Below are 18,462 nucleotides of genomic sequence, written 5' to 3' on the forward strand. Positions count from 1 at the left end.
GCACTTAGGAACACTTGTTAAGCCCATGGTCCTATTGAGCAGCTTTAAAAAACAAAAAAGTGTGTATTGTGAACTGAGAAGACTTGCAGGGCCAACAACACCAGCTTCTTGTGGACTCACTCCCAGGTCTGATGAAGAATTGTCTTCAGGTGGCATTGAAAAATTAATAGATTCCGTATCAGATGGCCCATTAAGCATTTTTTTTTTGGGGGGGGGTGTTACAACTAAGATATGATGGATAAAGCTCACTTACTTTGGACACATCATGTGATCAAACTTGTTCAAAAAATCATTAATGCTCGGCATGATCAGCAGCAAAAGGAAACGTGGTCGCCAAAGGATCTGCTGGCTTGACACAATCAAAGCCGATACAGGGATGACCATGAACCAACTGAAAGAAGCAGTCAGAGATGGGCGCATGGCGAAGACTTTCCTGTAGAATCACAGAGGGTCAGACACAACTGAACAGATAACATCATAATCAACAAATAAGAAGGCCCTGGTTCTTCTCCAGGCGAATTCATCTGCAGTTAAAGGAGGGATATATAGCAGTGTCTGGCAAATTTTGATCTATCCTCAAGCTGCAAAATGGCCTTCTCAGCTTGAATGCAGACCCCTCCAGGAAAGACTGTTCCCTCACCCCATGCTCTCTCTAAACCCTTAACCAATAACCTCTCAGTGTCTCAAGGACTGGGCTTCATTTGTCAGCCTCCTTCTGGTGAATTTCAAAGCATTCACTGCCTCGCCTGAGTTGATTAGAAAAGAGAAGTTGAATTGGATGTTATCTACACATTGGTGGCATCTCACACAAGAGTTTGTGTTCATGTAGCTGTTGAGAAGTATGGAGGCTAAAACAAGACCTCCATGGATCTTGTGTGGGTGAGAATAAGCATCCCCCAGTAATGCCTTTTGGTACTGATATTACAGGAAAGAACACCAGTCCAGAAGGTTACTATGGAAGATGGTATCAAAAACCACTGAGAGGCAGATCCAGAAGAATCAACAAAACCTCACTCCACTATTGGGGTGGCCGGGGCAGTTTTCATTTCAAACACGGAGTCTGAAGGCAAGTTGAAATGGGTCTAGAAAATCTGCCTCATCTGACCAAGCCTGGAGGTACCCAGCCACCATTTGCCGGACCAGCCCTTTAGAGTCCTCCCCTTGACAGTCACCCCTGGCTTATTCCAGTGTGCCTGCTGTTTTGATCTTGCACAGGCTTGAGCAGCTAGGGTGCAGATGATGCTGATGAGCATCTTTGTTGCTTACAGGGAGGAACAACAAGAGTCTTCTTCAGGCCGTAGAATGTTTTATGTCAAGAGTCAGCCCCCCTGCTCTCTTCTAATAGCTGGATGGTTCAGCAGCTGCAGTTAGAGCTAAGAATGTACTAAATGCCAGGGAGTTGATCCTTCATGACTGTCTTAGAAGATTGACAGTGTGATACAGCGCATAAACAAGGCCAATGGTTTATGAGAGGGGACCACGGGTGCCATCAGGTCCTTGTCTCTGGAAACAGTTCTGGATGTCCTCCGATCCTGTTTAGGATTAGACAGACGCCTGCTCTCCTTTCTTGTGGTTGCTAAAAAAGTCAGGCAGATGGAACACCAAGGAGAGTTTTTAAAAATTAGGATAAATCCAGAAGCCTATAATTTCCTCTAGATTAGCTCTGACTCATCTGTGATTTTCAGCCTTCCAAAAGAAAGAGAGAGAGAGAGAAAAGATAAACACCCCACAACTTCTGATGACCACATAACCTCAATTATAATCATCAGAGAAGCAGTGAGTGTCTAGTCTACTTGGCTAAAGAAAATGACTTGATTTCCTTTTAGATTAATAATGAGCTTTTGACGTACCCCTGGGAAGCTATGCTTATTGCCTTGTGCAAAAGAGGAGCAGTCTGTCACCTACTTTCCCCCCTTCATCTCCTACAAGGCCGAATAACTGAGCGGGCTATTTCATGTGACATTTTGCAATCACATTAAGTGACGGAGGCAGCGGCGCGAGCCAGCCTTGTCCTCCTGTGATGCCAAGTTCCTCTGCAGAGAGGGCGGAAAAGAGAACTCTTCATGTTATGAAGACTAAAGTATTTAAAAGATGACAACTGGCATTTTCCTGATGCTCGTAGGAACTGGGTCGTGCATTCGCAAATCAGGATCCACTTTGAATCCCCATGATGAAGGAAAGGTAGCTAGTACTGCGAGGTCACGTTTCAAAAGCAGAGCAATAGTCTAAAGTTTCAAGGAACAGAGAACAACGGAAAACTCCCTTTTGTATGAGTTGCAGCATTGCCTTTAGCATTTCGAAGTTTAAATGCTACGTATAAAAGTCTCTCGCTCGCTCACTTTCTTCCCTGTCGTATGATGTAAAGTGCCAAATTATTTATTATTTTTAAATTTCAATGCAAGCACCCACGTAAAGCCTTTGAAGGAATTCTGTGTGACTCAAAAGGTTACACTCGGCATTTTAAATAGCAAACCTTCTACATGATGAAGGCATTCGTTTAGTCTGGAAGTAGAGATCACAACACATGTGACAAGTTGTCATTGTGCTAAAAGTTTTCCCTTTGCACATTCAACTTCACTCGCCGCCTCTTATGGGGCTGGGAAATTTACAACACAATTGCATCACATCATGTGTTGAACATCGCTAGGTGTTAGACAGGAGAAGGGGGGAGGGAGACACGGGTTGGCTGGCTTTAATAGTAGCCTTGGGACATGCCGTGAAATCTAGTTCTAGTTGTTCTGATTCTTGTCGTCTGATATAACGATCGCATCAGTAGCACATCTCAGTGCTTTTTAGGGTAGCCAGTTATCTTCCCGCAACTCCTGAGAACTTTTCTGAGCAGGATGGTGTGGCGTCTAAGAGCACAACATCATGGCTTCTTCTGGTGGCATACCCCGAATTGACATCAAGGTTTTGCGAGGATTCTCTAGCAATTTCCCAGAACCTGTAGCTTTGCCATGACATTGTGACATCACTTCTAGGTCCATATTCAGAAGTTGCACTGCTGTGCTGCCACTTTTCATGTTGCTCCTGCTGCTCATTACGCCCAGGGGCAGGAGCTCCAGTACCCTTTGGACTCCTGCAGTAGCATATTTATGGCATGCGCCTCCAGTCCCAACAGGCCCATCTGCCATATTGATCACTCCCCCTTTCTTCTGATCTACTCAGCTGGCAGATCAGACAGAGCTACTGGTGGGTTTTTGACCTCAAACTGAACATCAAAGGGGTTCTACTCCATATTTTTATCTCTAGGTTCTTTCCCCCATTCTGTGTTCCAACACTGCCCCAAACCTTAAAGCTGTCTCTTCCTGGTGGTCGCCATGTCAGTACATATAGACCAACGTCCCCAGACTTTTTGAACCTGCAAGTACCTTTGGAATTCTGACACAGTGTGGATGGCACAGGTGCAAAATGGCCGCCACAGGAGGCAGAACCAGCTAGAAGACGTCAGCTGCAGCTTTCATTCAGTCACAAAATGAAGATCCCTGTATGGTAGTGGCAGCTGCAGCCAAATCATTGTTTTAAATCCACAGAGTCAATCAGCTCTTCAGTAGCCAATCAGAAGCCTTGCTGGGCAAAAGCCACACTTGACCACACCCACTTTCTTAAAACACTTGGTGGGCACTAAGAGAGGTGTTAACAGGTGCCATGGTGCCAGTGGTTACTATGTTGAGGGGCCCTGGTGTAGACACATGGAACCTCCTTCTCAGGAACTACACATCCCATGTTTCACTGAATGGTAGTTTGCTAGTCAGGCCTACCCCACTGAGGGGAAGCAAAGTCAAAGTTATAAGAGTGGCGTGTTAGTTTTGTTTGCTTGGTTAGCTGGAGACCACAATGCAGTGGAAGGTTTCCTGACCTGTCGTTCTCTGGTCCCAATGCAGCTGCTGAAGTGGTAAAGCTGCAGAGTCTGTTCAACAAAAGGTCTCGGCATAGAGCAAGCATATTCTGAGATATGGGGACATCCACTAGATCCTATAGAACTGTCGTGAGCTGGAGTAAGGGATACTCCTTCAGCTAAAGGACATCTTTTCTGTGCTAACTCTGGAGGCTCATAAGAAAATGGATGTGGCTCTGACTCCAGAAATGGTGTTAGGTGGAGGGGGTTGGGGCGTTTTTGGTTTGCAAGGGGTTGTGCAGTCAGTCCTGCGTCGTGGGGTTTCAAATCTGATGCTTTATCCATGAACATACAAAGAGAAGCAAAACTTAGGTGGGGTGGTGGTGGTGGTAATGGGGGGAGAGAACATGAGCCCAGCAGCACAAGCAAACAGCAACAAGAAACTTAATCGGTAGCCTCAGGCTTGCATTACAACCCTGGCCAGGGATAATATATCTTTACTTGTAATCTTTTGAAATTCCCCTCAGCCATGCCTGGCAAGAGGGTGCAGAGATTACCAAAGGGGGGGGGGTGAAGGGAGGGGTGGAAAAGTGACTTGGAGGGGAGAACTTTGCCAGACGCACTTTAAGAGACTAATGGATTTCTAATGTTTACATTCTTTATATACAAACCTGCTTTATAAATGATCCTGGCATTATAGCTGTAAAACAAAGTCATAAAAACAGCCTGCAGCTCAGGCATAGAGCATAAATGCCTTTTTTTCTCAGGCAGATTGAAGGGGAAGCGGAGCTTACAGCAATCAATATTTATGTGCTTTATCTGTGCTTCTCCGGTGCAGTCAGGGAGATGGTACACAGACTGAGGTATGTTACTAGCCTCTGGGATTGCGCTAGGATTCCCCCCACCCAGCATGGACAGGATCTTTTAAGGCAGAGGTGGGCAGCTGTGGCCCTCCAGATGTTCATGGACTACAATTCCCATGAGCCCCTGCCAGCGTTTGCTAGCAGGGGCTCGTGGGAATTGTAGTCCATGAACATCTGGACGACCACAGGTTGACTACCCCTGACTTAGGAGACATCCAAAATGCTTCTGCTGATTCGGATAGTTGTGTTTCAGCCATACAAATCTATGGTGTTTGGCGATTAGGACTGTTTTCAGTCGATTTGTGCCTGAATCACGCCTGATTTGGATAGTTTTCAGCCGGAATACATGCCTAACTCAGAGTGTTGATGGCATAGGGTCTTAGAACAGCATCCGTGTATCCAGATAGCCCCCTGGTGATAGGGCCTGTGCCTGAGACAATAGAGCATCCTCAATTACTGGGTTTGTGTATTTTGGGAAGAAGTTTAAAGGTACTTGGTCGAGGGTCCTATGGTGTGCCTGAAAGGATGTATTCCTGAATATGCAGGGGGTAATTGCTTTATAATCTTTAGTTTGTTTTTGTATCCTTGTGTGGGGTCTGAGTCCAGTAGTTTGTAAAAAGCAGCATTTAAGCGTTGTCTTTGAGCCTCCCAGATGTAGTCTGATCTATTCATGATGACAAGGGGCTCATGGGAATTGTAGCCCATGAACATCTGGAGGGCCACAGTTGCCCACCCCATGGAAGCCACATTCAGCCCTGTTTTCCATTTCCCCGGGCCCCTGAGACAGAGGGCACACGAACGGCTGTGCTATTTCGTTGCATTGACCAAGACTGAATTGGCAGCTGTAGCTCTCAGGCAGTTATAATTACAGCAAGCGGCTTCCAGAACGTTTATTTACATCATTATTTACATTAATGTTTCATGGCGTCTGTAGTGGGGCAGATCCCATCCAGGTTTTGGGAAAAGAAAACAAGGTGGGGTCTGTGAGGTGTAAGCCAGCTATTACTGTGCTGCTTGTCTAGATATGGTGGGCATAGAGGCCACCAGAGGTGGGGATATAAAGGTTACCAGAGAAAGCAGACAAAGAAGGGGCCAGGTTTGGAGAATGGCTCTTTAGGACTTCATCCTGGCACTATTTTCTCTCTCTCTCCCTCTCTCTCTCTCTCTCTCTCCCCACCCCCCAACCATGGTTTGTCTCCTTCAGGGATACTTTGCTAGCTCACTTGACAGACTGCCTCTGTAGCTTTCTTTCTGGTCATCAGACTCGTGATTTGTTCAACTTTTGGACCTGAATTTCCCAGCAGCACGAAGTGGAGCTGTATGCTCAAATGAGCTTTGTTAGTGCACATTCTATGCCAACAATTTGGGCGCATTGTTTCTTGGCTTTGAATGCTACAAGTTAAAGCTGCACAACTAACCCAGGAAATTATTTTCATTTGGTGCTAGTGGTACGACAGGAGATTCACAAGAGAGTCTGTAGTTTCCTTAACAGAAGACTTTCTGTGCCTCACTCATCTCCAAATGGTCCTTGTGATTTGGCTCGGAGAATTCTGGTGAGCCTGGCTTTTGTCCAACTTGAATGCACATTGTCTTTTTTCCTAGTCACCTGCTAAGGTTACTTGTCTATGAGCAGCTTTGATTCAAAGCCCAAACCACAGGCCATCAAAGACAGCCATTTGTAATCACCTCACACGACTCTGCTGAGCTATGGGACTGACACAATGGAGCATTTTCTTCTTAATAATAATTGTTTTTTGGGACTTGAGCATTTCCAATTTTAGCTCCAAAATGGCCCATTCCTCTGAGAAACATAATCTTGCCCACACCCCGTTTTGTTTCCCCCTCCCTTCCACCCTGGGGCACTCCTGGGTCCTCCGCAAACTGCACCAGGCTGGGACTGTGGGGTGGCTCAGGCAGGCTCTCCAGGAGGGCATTGAGTGCCTTAATTACTCTGCATCTCTGTGCGATTGGTAGGGTGCTGAGAAAATTACAGACCTGCAAATGAAATTAGGGAGGGGACGGCTGGCAGCTACAAAGAGGAAAGGAGACCAGGCAGCATGAGAGAAACGGAGAGCCCGAAACAGAGAGAGAGAGAGAGGCAGGGAGATACAGTGAGAGAGAAATTAGCCTGGAGTTTAATTCACTGTTTCCAAAAGAGCAGTTAATGGATTATGACAAATGTCCTACTGCTTTCCCTAGTGCTGTGTTAAAGTGGAAATGGAAAGTCAATTTCCCTAAATGGATTTTAAATGACTGACCTTGTGTGTGTGAGTGCGCGCGCATGCGTGTGTGCATGTGAGTTTTCACAGGCTGATTGTTGTTCAGAAGGCTTCAGAAGGATTTCCTCTTCCTCCTTTCAGGAGTCTGTTCCTAGAATCTGGCCTTAAAGAAGCTGTGGACCTCAATGGCGGGCTCCTGTAACTTGCGGCTGCCTTCTCAATCCCAGGTTTTCCCCTCGCTACCGGCGTTTTCTTAGGGCATCCCTTCTCCCTGTTGTACTGGAGATGCCAAAGCATTGCCAAGTCCTCCCTGGTTGTCCCTGCAGAAAGAGATCCAGGAAAAGAATGGCCCTTGAATGGCTGGCTGGAAGTGAAGCCTTTCTGATATGCAGTCTTCGTTTCCTGGTGGTCTTTTGGCTTCTGCCTAATTCCTCCGGGCCCAGTGTATAAGTGCCATATATCAGTAGTCTTCAGTCTTGAACCTCTTAAATCGTGATGCCAATTTGGAGGTGGGTTCATCTTCTGCTCCTTCTGCTATTCTTCCCTCCTCTGGCTTTCACCCTCTCTCTCTCTCTCTCTCTCTCTCTCTCTCTCTCTCTCTCTCTCTCTCTGCAAACAAAAAGAAAATAGCGTGGAAGCGGCAGTGACACTGGTGCAACACATCTCAGGGTGCAATGCTGTTCAGTTCTGGGGCATAACCCGTCATATTACCCAAGAGCCCGCTTCTTCAACCCAAACCACAAGTGTTCCATTATTCTTGGAAACCCCATCAGAGGAGACCTGAGAAACAAGCTCTGCCTGACGTCTGTGAACTAGTTTTCTTCAGCCCCCGGGTGTCACTGTGGCACGCACATTCCCTCTTTTCCCTGCCATGCTCAGGAATACCCTCAAGGGTGCCAAGAAGAGTGAATGCACACCATGCTTGAATGACAAAATGCCACGGGAGCACAATGCGTCCCTTGGCTCTGCCAGCAAGCAGAGCTCTGCAGGGTTTTAATGGCTCACAATGCCTGCCTTATCATGGCCTTGCTCCACTTAGTTAAGCAAAAGCTGGGTGCAGTTGGAGCCCAGGCTGTATCTGTGTTGTAATCCCTTTCAAAATTGCTGCTGCCGAGTGCAGAATTTTCTCTGGCTGTGAAATGCTTTCTTTACATTTTGCTTCGCCCTATATTGTACTTAAGAAGCTTTTTCCTTTACTCTTCAGGGCCGCAGCATTAGAAGGGTGCTCCCTGGACCTTTCCCCAACAGAAAACAAATTATGTATTTGTCCCTCCCCAGAGGCTCCTCCTGTGCATTTCAGGCTGTGAAGATACCCGCAGGGTACGGGCTGCGTTTCCCCAAAAGCCTGAGCACATTTTTCGCTTCAGGACTCAAAGCCAGGAATGAGGCACCCAGACCTAGTTATCTTATGGCTCCCCCGGCCTGCCTGCCTGGCTCCAATGTTATCCTGCAACTGTGGCTAAGCTCCTGGGACAGAATTAGAATATCTGCCATGGGCTTGGAAGAACGCACTAAGGCGGGCCATCCAGTGCCCACTTGGGCAGAATCATCCCATCATCTTTGGTATAGTGCCTTAGAACAGGGGTAGTCAACCAGTGGTCCTCCAGACATCCATGGACTACAATTCCCATGAGGCAGTTGCTGGCAGGGGCTCATGGGAATTGTAGTCCATGGACATCTGGAGGACCACAGATTGATTACCCCTGCACATTCGAAACACTTCAGTGGCAGTCCCACAGTCATCATTACAACAGCCCTGTAAGGCAGCGATCCCCAACCTTTCTGAGGTCAGGGACCGCCTCCGGGGTTGAGGGGAGAGCCGACGGCCCGGGTGCCGCGCACATGCACAGCAGCTGCGCGCAAATGCACAAGCATAGTTGCCGCACATGTGCGTTTTCGCCACCAGGGGCGCAATGCACATGCACGGCAACTGCGTGCATGCGCGTTTGCATCGCTGCCATGCCGGCGGCCGCGCCTGCCTCTTCCCTTCCTTCTCGCTGTGTGGAGGGGAGGCAGGCGCGGCTCACGGTGGCCGGGTAACGTGGCCTTCGCAGCCCGGTTCGGGCCGCAGACCGGGGGTTGATAACCACCACTGTAAGGTGTTTCTGTCCTCCTGTTGCCCATAATGAAGTGACTGAAACAGAAAGGTGATACTGGCTTGTTTAAGCCTGCCTGAAGAGGCTGCATTCAAGTGGGTAGCCGTGTTGGTCTGAAGTAGCACAATAAAATCAGAGTCCAGTAGCACCTTTAAGACCAACAAGGATTTATTCAAGGCTTGAGCTTTCGAGTGCAAGCACTCTTCCTCAGACTGAGCACTCAAAAGCTCACGCCTTGAATAAATCTTTGTTGGTCTTAAAGGTGCTACTGGACTCTGATTTTAAAGAGGCTGTGACAGAGGCAGTGTTTGCTACAGGCTTTTTCAGATTGGCAGTTGAGCCTCTGGACCATTTTGCTGTCTCCCAGGACTCTGATGAGTGCATTGCACCGAGAACAGATTTACTTCTGAATCAGCAAGTGGAGAACTAGGATGCACTTGAACCCATAGCTGGTTTTATAGGGTGGGCCGTGCCAAGTGGCTTGCTTCCTGGATTGTGTTTCGCTTAAAAATGTTGTGTCCAAGGCTCAGAAGGACCGAATGGCCGTGAAAACGTTTTAAGCAGCAAAAATGGAACAAAAGAAAGATAGTTTGTTTAGAGTGGGGGCTTCTTGAATGGGTGGCAGTTAATTAAATTTTTATATACATTTAAAGTTTGTTAAAGGTGTATTGGGTGATAGGACCCTATATGGTCATTTTGACACGCCTCCCCCTCCTAAAATGGCCAGTGGTGAGCCTGGAGGGGGTGGGGAGGGGAGGGGCCCCAGGTGGACATGTGCACAACTATGCTTTCCAACCATGTTCTGCATGATTGTGCCACTTCTGGGATTTCTTGAAGCCTGAAGAATGTTTCAGGGCTAAGAAAAATTAAGAAGGTTTAGAGCCTTTGTGAAGGAGCTTGCAATTAACAAGGAGTCCAAGGTGGGTTGCTGGGAAACAGATGCTGTTCTTTGAAAGCTAAGGGCAGACACTGGGTGTTGCTGTCGGGCACTGTGCTTAAAGCAGCAGCAGGACACACCCTTTTCACACTCATCTCCTCCTTTCATTGCAGGGATTGAATATGGCGACGTGCTGCCGGATTCCTTCCCATCGGCTCCGGCAGAATCTCTCCCCCATTTCTTGTTGGAGCCGCAAGATGCCTACATAGTGAAGAACAAGCCCGTGGAGCTGACCTGCAGAGCCAATCCTGCCACTCAGATCTACTTCAAATGCAACGGTGAATGGGTGAACCAGAACGACCATCTCACCGCCGAGAGGTTGGACGAGGTCACAGGTGAGAAATTCTTGTGGATTAGGCCATCTTCTATGTTGGCGGAGTTTAAACGTGCAGTGGGTTTGGGAGCACCAGGTGGTTAAAAGAACAAAAGAGTTTTCATTAGAAGAGAAGCAACCTTATGGATAGGAGAGAAATAGGCCGGTCTAATTGTTCGTTGTTCATTTTGTCTGTTGTCTGGAGCAGGAAGTCTCCAAGGAGCCAATGTTGACACTGGAGGAAAGTATTTGGAGAATCCCAAGAAGTTCCTAATTTAACCATGCTAGATATGTATCTCCTCGATGCCCCCTGTGGGACACTCTTCATATTCTGTTCAGTCATGCATATTGCAGTTCTTTCACATTCCGATTTTCTGTGCAACATTCTATGCCCGCCTCCACCCTTTCACTCTTCAGTCTGCTTCCAGCATGATTCTTTGCATTCTACAGGATGATTCCTCAGCTTATTCCAACTAGAGGAAGGGCATAGACCTTATGCCTGGGTGTGGGTTTCACTAAGCAAAGGATTAAAAGTCACAAAGTAGGAAATGAGATATTGTCCACTTGAGGTTGTGAAGATAACTCTTTCCTCCCTCAAAATCAGGCATCCAGGACTGCAAAAGAAGAGGAGATTTAAATATCCCCCTTAATATTCCCCCTTAGTGCCATATTCTGGATCTGAAATGGGCCCAGGCATCTGTTATTTGCCCATGGCGTCTCAGAGACTTTTCTTATCAAGAAGAAGAGGAGGAGGAGGAGGAGGAGGAAGAGGAGTTGGTTCTTATATGTCGCCTTTCTCTACCCCAAAGGAGGCTCAAAGTGGCTTACAGTAGCCTCCCCTTTCCTCTCCCCACAACAGACACCCTGTGAGGGAGGTGAGGGTGAGAGAGCCCTGATGTCACTGCTCGGTCAGAACAGCTTTATCAGTGCTGTGGTGAGCCCAAGGTCACCCAGCTGGCTGCATGTGGGGGGGTGCAGAATGGAACCTGGCTCGCCAGATTAGAAGTCCGCATTCCTAACCACTAGACCAAACTGATGTCATTGGTAGGCTGAAAAGCCCCTACACTTATGCTGCTTGGAACTGAGGCCTCCCAAGAGAAAAGAACCCCCAGCCTGCCACGTAATTGAGCCCTCGGGATCCTATCCAGTGGGAGTTGGGTATAGAACTCAAGGGAAGACTATGCAAAGTCAGTGCACTGTGGTGGAGCTGAGATTTTGAACTGTATTTCAGTGGCAGCTGATGTGGAGTTCTTCCCTGAGAAGATCAGTAGCGGTGGACAAGCATTGTGCTTTCTTGCTTGCATCTCTGCTCAGGCTGGTGCAGTTAATACAGGCCCACTTCAGCTGGAAATGTGCTCTAATAGGGCTGTTTATAAGTGATATGTAGCTCCCCTCCAACCCACAGGCCAATACATAACGGCACTGATTAGGTATATTTTAATTAGACTCTTCAGTAAAACACTTTTCAAGAGGCTCTTAAGAAAAGTAGATAATCTGAGAGAGATGGAGATAAAATTCTGACATGGATCAAAAAACCCCGGCTAAGAACAAGAAAACAACCAGCAGGCACACACAGTCAATTTTCTGCCATGGCAAAAGGTTAGCAGTAGGGAGCCCCCAAAGAATCCAGTCCAAAAGTTCACTTTTATGCTGAAGAGGCTGTCAGGGGATTTTCAAGGATTTTAAGGCTATCCTGAAGCAAGGGAATAATTTACAGAAGATTGCAGACTAAGGAAGTTAGAAGCCCTTTGTGAACAGAGCTTCACGGAGTGTGTCTCCTTGGGCTTTTATCAGATAGGCCCTCAAATAACTAGCAGGAGTTTAAATTCCGTTCCAGTGTTGGTGCCCAGTGCATTGATGTGGAACCTGAAGCTTCAAAAGAAGTATTAAAGCCCACACTCATTATTTCAAATCTCTGGTCTGTGTCGCAGCCCAGAGAAGGACAGCATCTGCATGGGTCAGATTTAACAGAAAGCTAGGACTGTCTTCCAGCCTGCTTGTGAGTTTTCCTGAGACATCAAGTTGATGGTTGTCATCAAGTTGCAACCGACGTATGGTGACCCCTTAAAGCAGTGATGGCCAAAGTGTGGCTCTCCAGATGTCCATGAACTACAATTCCCATGAGCCCCTGCCAACTGGAGAGTCAGTTTGGTGCAGTGGTTAGGAGCGCGGACTTCTAATCTGGCATGCCAGGTTCGATTCTGCGCTCCCCCATATGTAACCAGCTGGGTGAACTTGGGCTTGCCACGGCACTGATAAAACTGTTCTGACCGAGCAGTGATATTAGGGCTCTCTCAGCCTCACCCACCCCACAGGGTGTCTGTTGTGGGGAGAGGAAAAGGAAGGTGATTGTACGCCGCTTTGAGACTCCTTCGGGTAGGGAAAAGCGGCATATAAGAACCAACTCTTCTTCTTCTTCTTCTTCTTCTTCTTCTTCTTCTTCTTCTTCTTCTTCTTCTTCTTCTTCTTCTTCTTCTTCTTCTATGTACAGTTATTACCTTTATTTTCCTGGGCCTTCCCTTTCCTCTCCCCATAACAGACACCCTGTGAGGTGGGTGAGGCTGAGAGAGCCCTGATATCACTGCTCGGTCAGAACAGCTTTTTCAGTGCCATGGCGAGCCCAAGGTCACCCAGCTGGCTGCATGTGGGGGAGTGCAGAATTGAACCTAGCGTGCCAGATTAGAAGTCCGCACTCCTAACCACTACACCAAACTGTCCTGCTTTTCTCCTCAATGGCAACCCAAGCGTCTTGCACCACTGCTCCCCTCCTTCTCTTTACCCTCACAACAACCACCCCATGAGATAGGCTAGGATGAGGGAATGTGACCATCCCAAGGCCAGCTCATGATCTTCCACAACAGAGTTGGGATCTGAACCGCCATCCCCCTGATCCCAGCCGGACAGCCTACCACCACTCCACACTGGCTCTCCCCGCATCGACGCTGCCTCTTCCACATGCAGCTGGGTTTTGTTGTGTTCCCAAAGGAACTCGTGCAGGCAAGCCACATGGGCTGTAGATCCCAACATGTACCTTTCCAACATGGGATTGTATTGGGAAACTGGAAACAAGCACCTGCAGTTGTCTTGAGGAAGAGATTGTAGCAGATCAGGAAAGGCGAGTTATAAAAACAGAGATTTATGTATTTATTTTATCAGTAGCACTAACTGCCCAAATCCTGTGTGTGCCCACCGTGCAGGCCGGCACATAGGGACAGGTGTTATTCAGGGGCGGTGGTCTCACATCATGTGTTGCTGTCCGTAGTGCTTGCTCCTTGTGCCTCTCCCCTCCGATACCTTTCACGTGACCCATGCTTTCCTTTCTTTTAAATTTCATGCAAACCTCTGCATGTAAAGCAAAATTGGTTGCTATGTCTACATGAACACTATTGCAAGAATCCTGCTGTATTTGTGTACTGAAGTGGACAAGGTTGTCAGGGCGCTAGTGTGTGCTTGCGGGCAGAACGAAACACAGAGAGGGGCAACGGCAGCTCTAGTGAGAGGCACGAAGAAAGGGGATAAAAGGACGACAGCAGGACAGTGAGTAGCAGGGCCAGCGGGTGGCTCCAAATCTGCTTTGTGAACAGATGCCAAAGACTTCATTCCCAGGCTCGAAGCTGTGAGCTCAGAACTCTTCCCGACCAACCTATCATTGACCTGCCTACACACACAAGCCTAAGTCCAAGTGCAGACCAGGTTGCAAGCCGAAAGTCCCAAACAAGCTCCAGCAGCCCAGTCCGAAGGGACAGGCAGAAGACGAAATCCAGAAACATGAACTGAGGTCAGTGTAGAAACTTCAAACACAGGACCACGGTCAGGGGCACGGGAGTATAGACACAATGCGACTGCCACACTGCAGCTTTGTCTCCAGACCCTTGTCTAGCCAGAGGCCCCACCTGCTGGAGCCACTGCCGTGCAGCTGGGCTGTGTCTCAACCTGACTCCTGCAAGAAATCTGTGCTGTAGCTGCGGGGAGCTCGACCCTGAGCTGCCAGCCTGCTGTTTCATCTCCACTCCTGCAGACTGGCACGCAGCCTTCTACGCTGGTCACAGAGATCAGGAGGTGAAGGGGATGAGTCATCTGGTGCCAGGAGTCCTGTGACTGTCCTATCACAGGGGGACTAGGGGATGTCAGCACTTGTGCCCGGTTGTGGCTCTGGGTCTGAGTCTGCCTGTACCTCCTGAGCCTCTGAGCCTGATCCTGCAGCAATTCTAGAAGGCTCGGGTCTTGATCCTGCAGGTGCAGCCCCAGTTCCCAGATCAGGTTCTGCAAATATTCCCATCTCCTACTCTATATCTGAAGACTCTTCAGCTAAGCCTGGCTGGGCCATGACACAACCTAGGCATTGTAAAATCCGCTCTTGGAGTCCTGCAGGACAAAAGGTGATGGGGGTATCATGACGCCTTCACCTGGCTTGCTTGCATGAGGGACTCCTTGCAGGAGCGTTTCTATGACTGAGAAATGGCTGATGCTTCTTGACTTTAAATACGCTGGGGAAGGGGGGGGGGTGTATGTGCAGGATATTCTGTCAGCCCCTTCTTCTGTCTTCTTGGATTTTGTATTAAAAATCCATTTGAGCTGACCATGTTCACAAGATTTCAAGAGGAATCCTTGCAGTTGACCTGCAAGTCAACAAGAGTTAGGAGTTCAGAGCAGGAATAGAAACTGAGATCTGACTTGAAAAAAAAATAGATTACAAAATCTGATCCCTTATCTGGATACCCCTCCAGTTAATCCTGCAGTTAGGCAGATATTGAAGGCAGAGATCTGTCTTTAGCTGTGTTTCTTTTTACTATATATAAAGAATGAACCGTAGAAAGAATAGGGCCTCCATGATTCTTCGTTACTCAAATTGGCTGCAAGATATGCAACTATTTCCCAAAAGGCAACAATCTCTCTCTCTCTCTCTCTCTTCCTCATTTTTAAAAAATAAGGCCAGAATGAATATATAACTATAATTAAAGCTTCCATTAAATAAGTCCGTGCTGCACTGTTGAACTTGTGCAAAAGTCCACATTAAATGCCTTCGAGGACTAAATTATTTAATTAGGATAGAAGTTGCCAGCATGAATATCAAATGGATTTGCAAGAGGCTACGCTGTCCCAGAGGACCACTTGCTGCATAGTCTTGCCATCACAACTGTGTTACTGTCGCACCAGCTAAAGGGGCCAGATGTGTTAGAAAGTGAATCAGAGAGGCAGGAGAGCAAAGACCAAGGTGGAGGCACAAACGGGGCATAGTGAGGGAAACAAGGGCTTTGTGCGAGTCAGAGTGTGCTGATAAGTCTCTCTCACCCACCCCAGAAGGCGATGTACAAGTACTGGGGGACATTCTGGACTAATGGCCGGATTTTGGATTGTAGACAGCAAAGACTTGTGGCTCAAGAGTTCTTCTAGCATCACCCCTCACAGGAAGGACTTGGCCGCTGGAAGGATCTCATTGAATGTGTTTGTGTAAAAGGATCACAAACACGCCTGCATAGAGTGGCTTTCTCTGAAGTGCTGTTCTTGTGTCTGTTTTTACTTCCGATTTGGAAGGTATTTGAGGAGGATGTTGTTCACTTGAACAGGAGAGGATTAAAGGTTAAGAGCCACTGGCATAATTACAAGGACTGCTCAGGAAACTGTGTATCTTTTAACCTCTGACCGGACGGCGTTGTTTTCTGAAACTATGGCACCCTCCTCAAAGAGCTCAGCATAGAATAGACGCACTCACACACACTCACACACACAGTTATCATTTCTGATGTATGTTTGTGTTGTTGTTGTCTGAAAACAAACAAGCAGCGTCCTGTCCTCAAGACGAAGACTGGCTTCGGGTGTTCTGGATGAGTATATTGCTGATTTCATTCTTCACTTGTGCATCCTGTATTTCCTTACCCTGAGAAGCCACTCTGTTAGTCCCTCTCCCTGCCCCAACAACCTGTTCACTATTTATTATTGAGCTTCTACTCTATGCTTCAGACCTAACCGCTGGGTCTGAAAAGGAAATGACAACATACTGTAAACAGGATAAACATAAAAATGTATTATGGAGAAGTGTAAACTACATTTCAGACTTTAGCCCCTTTCGTTCCCTTTTGCCAAGGGACCATGGGAAATTATGGTCCAATGAATGGGAAAACAGGAATTGCTAAAGATGCTCAGGAGCTACAGTTCCCAGGATCCTTTGAGGGAAAATTAGGACAGCACTATAAAGCTGACTTATGGTTGTAGTTCATAGTTTATGTATGCCCTTTAGATGTAGCAATTGTAGCAGGATTAACAGGACGGACGTAGATGGGAGAGTCAGTTTGTAATCCAACTTTCTAGCCTTCGGTTGGAGCTTGGAAAGTAAACAGCAAACAGCATTTACCCATAGAGTGGGCCACGCCTGTTATTTTAGACCATTTCAACAGAAGGAATCTGGACAGCCTTCGAATGTTGGTGGGTTTTAGAGCCCCCTCCACATGACGTTGGCTGCATCCTGAGGCTGTCAAGTAGCTGGGTCGAGTTTTGGCCATTTTTTAATCGCAATTAGGGAAATTGCCAAAACTGGATTTACAACCCTAAATCACACATCCCATTGGCGAGCAGCCAGGGGAAAGCCCGTATGTAGGGGAGTCTCAGCAGCTTTGACCCACCCTTGCACCTGTCCTCCCTTCTCCATTTCATGCTCTGAGTATTTTTTTAAATGGTGCAGTCCATGTTGCAGTGCAACTGCAAACCTACATTGTCAAAGGTGAAATAAAATCTTCTTTAAAGTGTCCACAGTCTGTTGGGGATCAGGCCGGCAAAACACAACCCCTTTTGTGTTTTCTGGAGGTGGAGAAAAAGGGGGGAGCCGGTGATCAAGCATACATGATCTCCTAATCATACTGGGGTCTGAGCACTTTGTTTTTAAACCAACCATTTACACAAAATATCTTTCTGGCCTCCAGGGACCATGTTCAACATCTCAGAAATCCACCCAGAAAGAAATAAAGTAAAAAAAAAACACAATTCCAAAAAGGGGGGAATGCTGTATTATTCTGGCATCTCTCCATAACAATGCAATGGTGTTGATTTTTATTTAAAATGCATCTGTGTTGAGGCATTACTGCATAGCAACATGGAAGTGCTTTAAAAAATCATTTCAGGGCTGGGGGGGGGGAGAAAGTTTCAGTCCATGAGAGAACTGCTGTGCTGTGATTGGTGGAGTGCAGTGATTGACAAGACAAGGAGCGGAGGGAGAAGTTCGTTTTGCTTTCCCTTGCAGCCTCGTCAGGAGGCAAAAAGCCATGAAAGGGAGCTGCAAAGGGGCAGAGGGAAAATGAGAGAGGGGTTTCCTGTGAGGAGGGCTGCAAATGTGAGATTTACCATCCTACATTTGTAAGCAGGAAGCCACTTGCATTTTACCCCTCCATGCGGAAATGGTCTAAGAATTTGAATTCATGCCTTGAAGTATAATGGGGCTGGGTATTTTTCCGACCTATTCTTATTAATCAAATGGCAGCTTCCTAGACCCCACATAAAATAACTTGAAACGGCAGCTGTTTACAGAGTCAAATCTCTTATCCATCCCCACCCACCATATTCATTAAAGCTGCCTCATCTTTATTGAGGGCATAAACATCCGCAGGCCTTTTAGTCTAATGAGACTGGGATTGCCCCCTTCCCAAACACAACACAATGGGGAAGTAAAGGAAACAGTGGCTTTAACTGCTACCCAATTCACTCCACTCTTCATTTGTAGACAATGGACAGCGAGGTTTTACTATATTAAGGCAGTAAGGTCAAAGCACATGCTTACGTGCATTGCTGAATTTAGACTGATTTTCAGTGTGACAGTGAAGTGATGAAGGTTGCACTAAAAGAGAAGACTTAATGGGCCAAGGCCTAGTCCACAGTAATGGTGGCATTTTGGCAGGAATGTTGCTGTTGGCTCTGTAAGAGCTCTCGCTTGCCATTTCCACACAAGAGCAAAACCCTGCATTGGTGTTCTTAAAGAACTGAACAATGCAAAACTTTACACGCAGAATTTTGCCTCCCAAGAAGTAGATTCCACAGTTTCTGAGCCCCCCTTTACAGTGATTTTCCCTCTTCAAATCTTAACTTGCAGTTTTCCAATGAGGAATTCCAGGACTGAAATTTAGATACCCACTGCCCTGCCATTTTGTCTCATCAGTGTTTTATGTTCCGCCTGCCTACTAGCCCCTCTCAGGTTGTCCCCTGAGCAAT

The 18,462-nt window shown here is 47.2% G+C and overlaps 1 protein-coding gene across 2 annotated transcripts in view; it reads left to right on the forward strand.

Annotated features, from left to right (window-relative positions):
* The window catches only part of UNC5B (unc-5 netrin receptor B), a 211,525-nt gene that overhangs the window by 133,743 nt on the left and 59,320 nt on the right, over positions 1-18,462 (forward strand). For both annotated transcript variants that reach the window (XM_077350505.1, XM_077350504.1), the window contains exon 2: positions 10,067-10,288. In XM_077350505.1, the coding sequence (XP_077206620.1) occupies positions 10,067-10,288 (222 nt within the window). The remainder of the gene's footprint in view (positions 1-10,066; positions 10,289-18,462) is intronic.

Source organism: Paroedura picta, chromosome 8 (genome assembly GCF_049243985.1).
Source record: "Paroedura picta isolate Pp20150507F chromosome 8, Ppicta_v3.0, whole genome shotgun sequence".
Classification (NCBI taxonomy): domain Eukaryota; kingdom Metazoa; phylum Chordata; class Lepidosauria; order Squamata; family Gekkonidae; genus Paroedura; species Paroedura picta.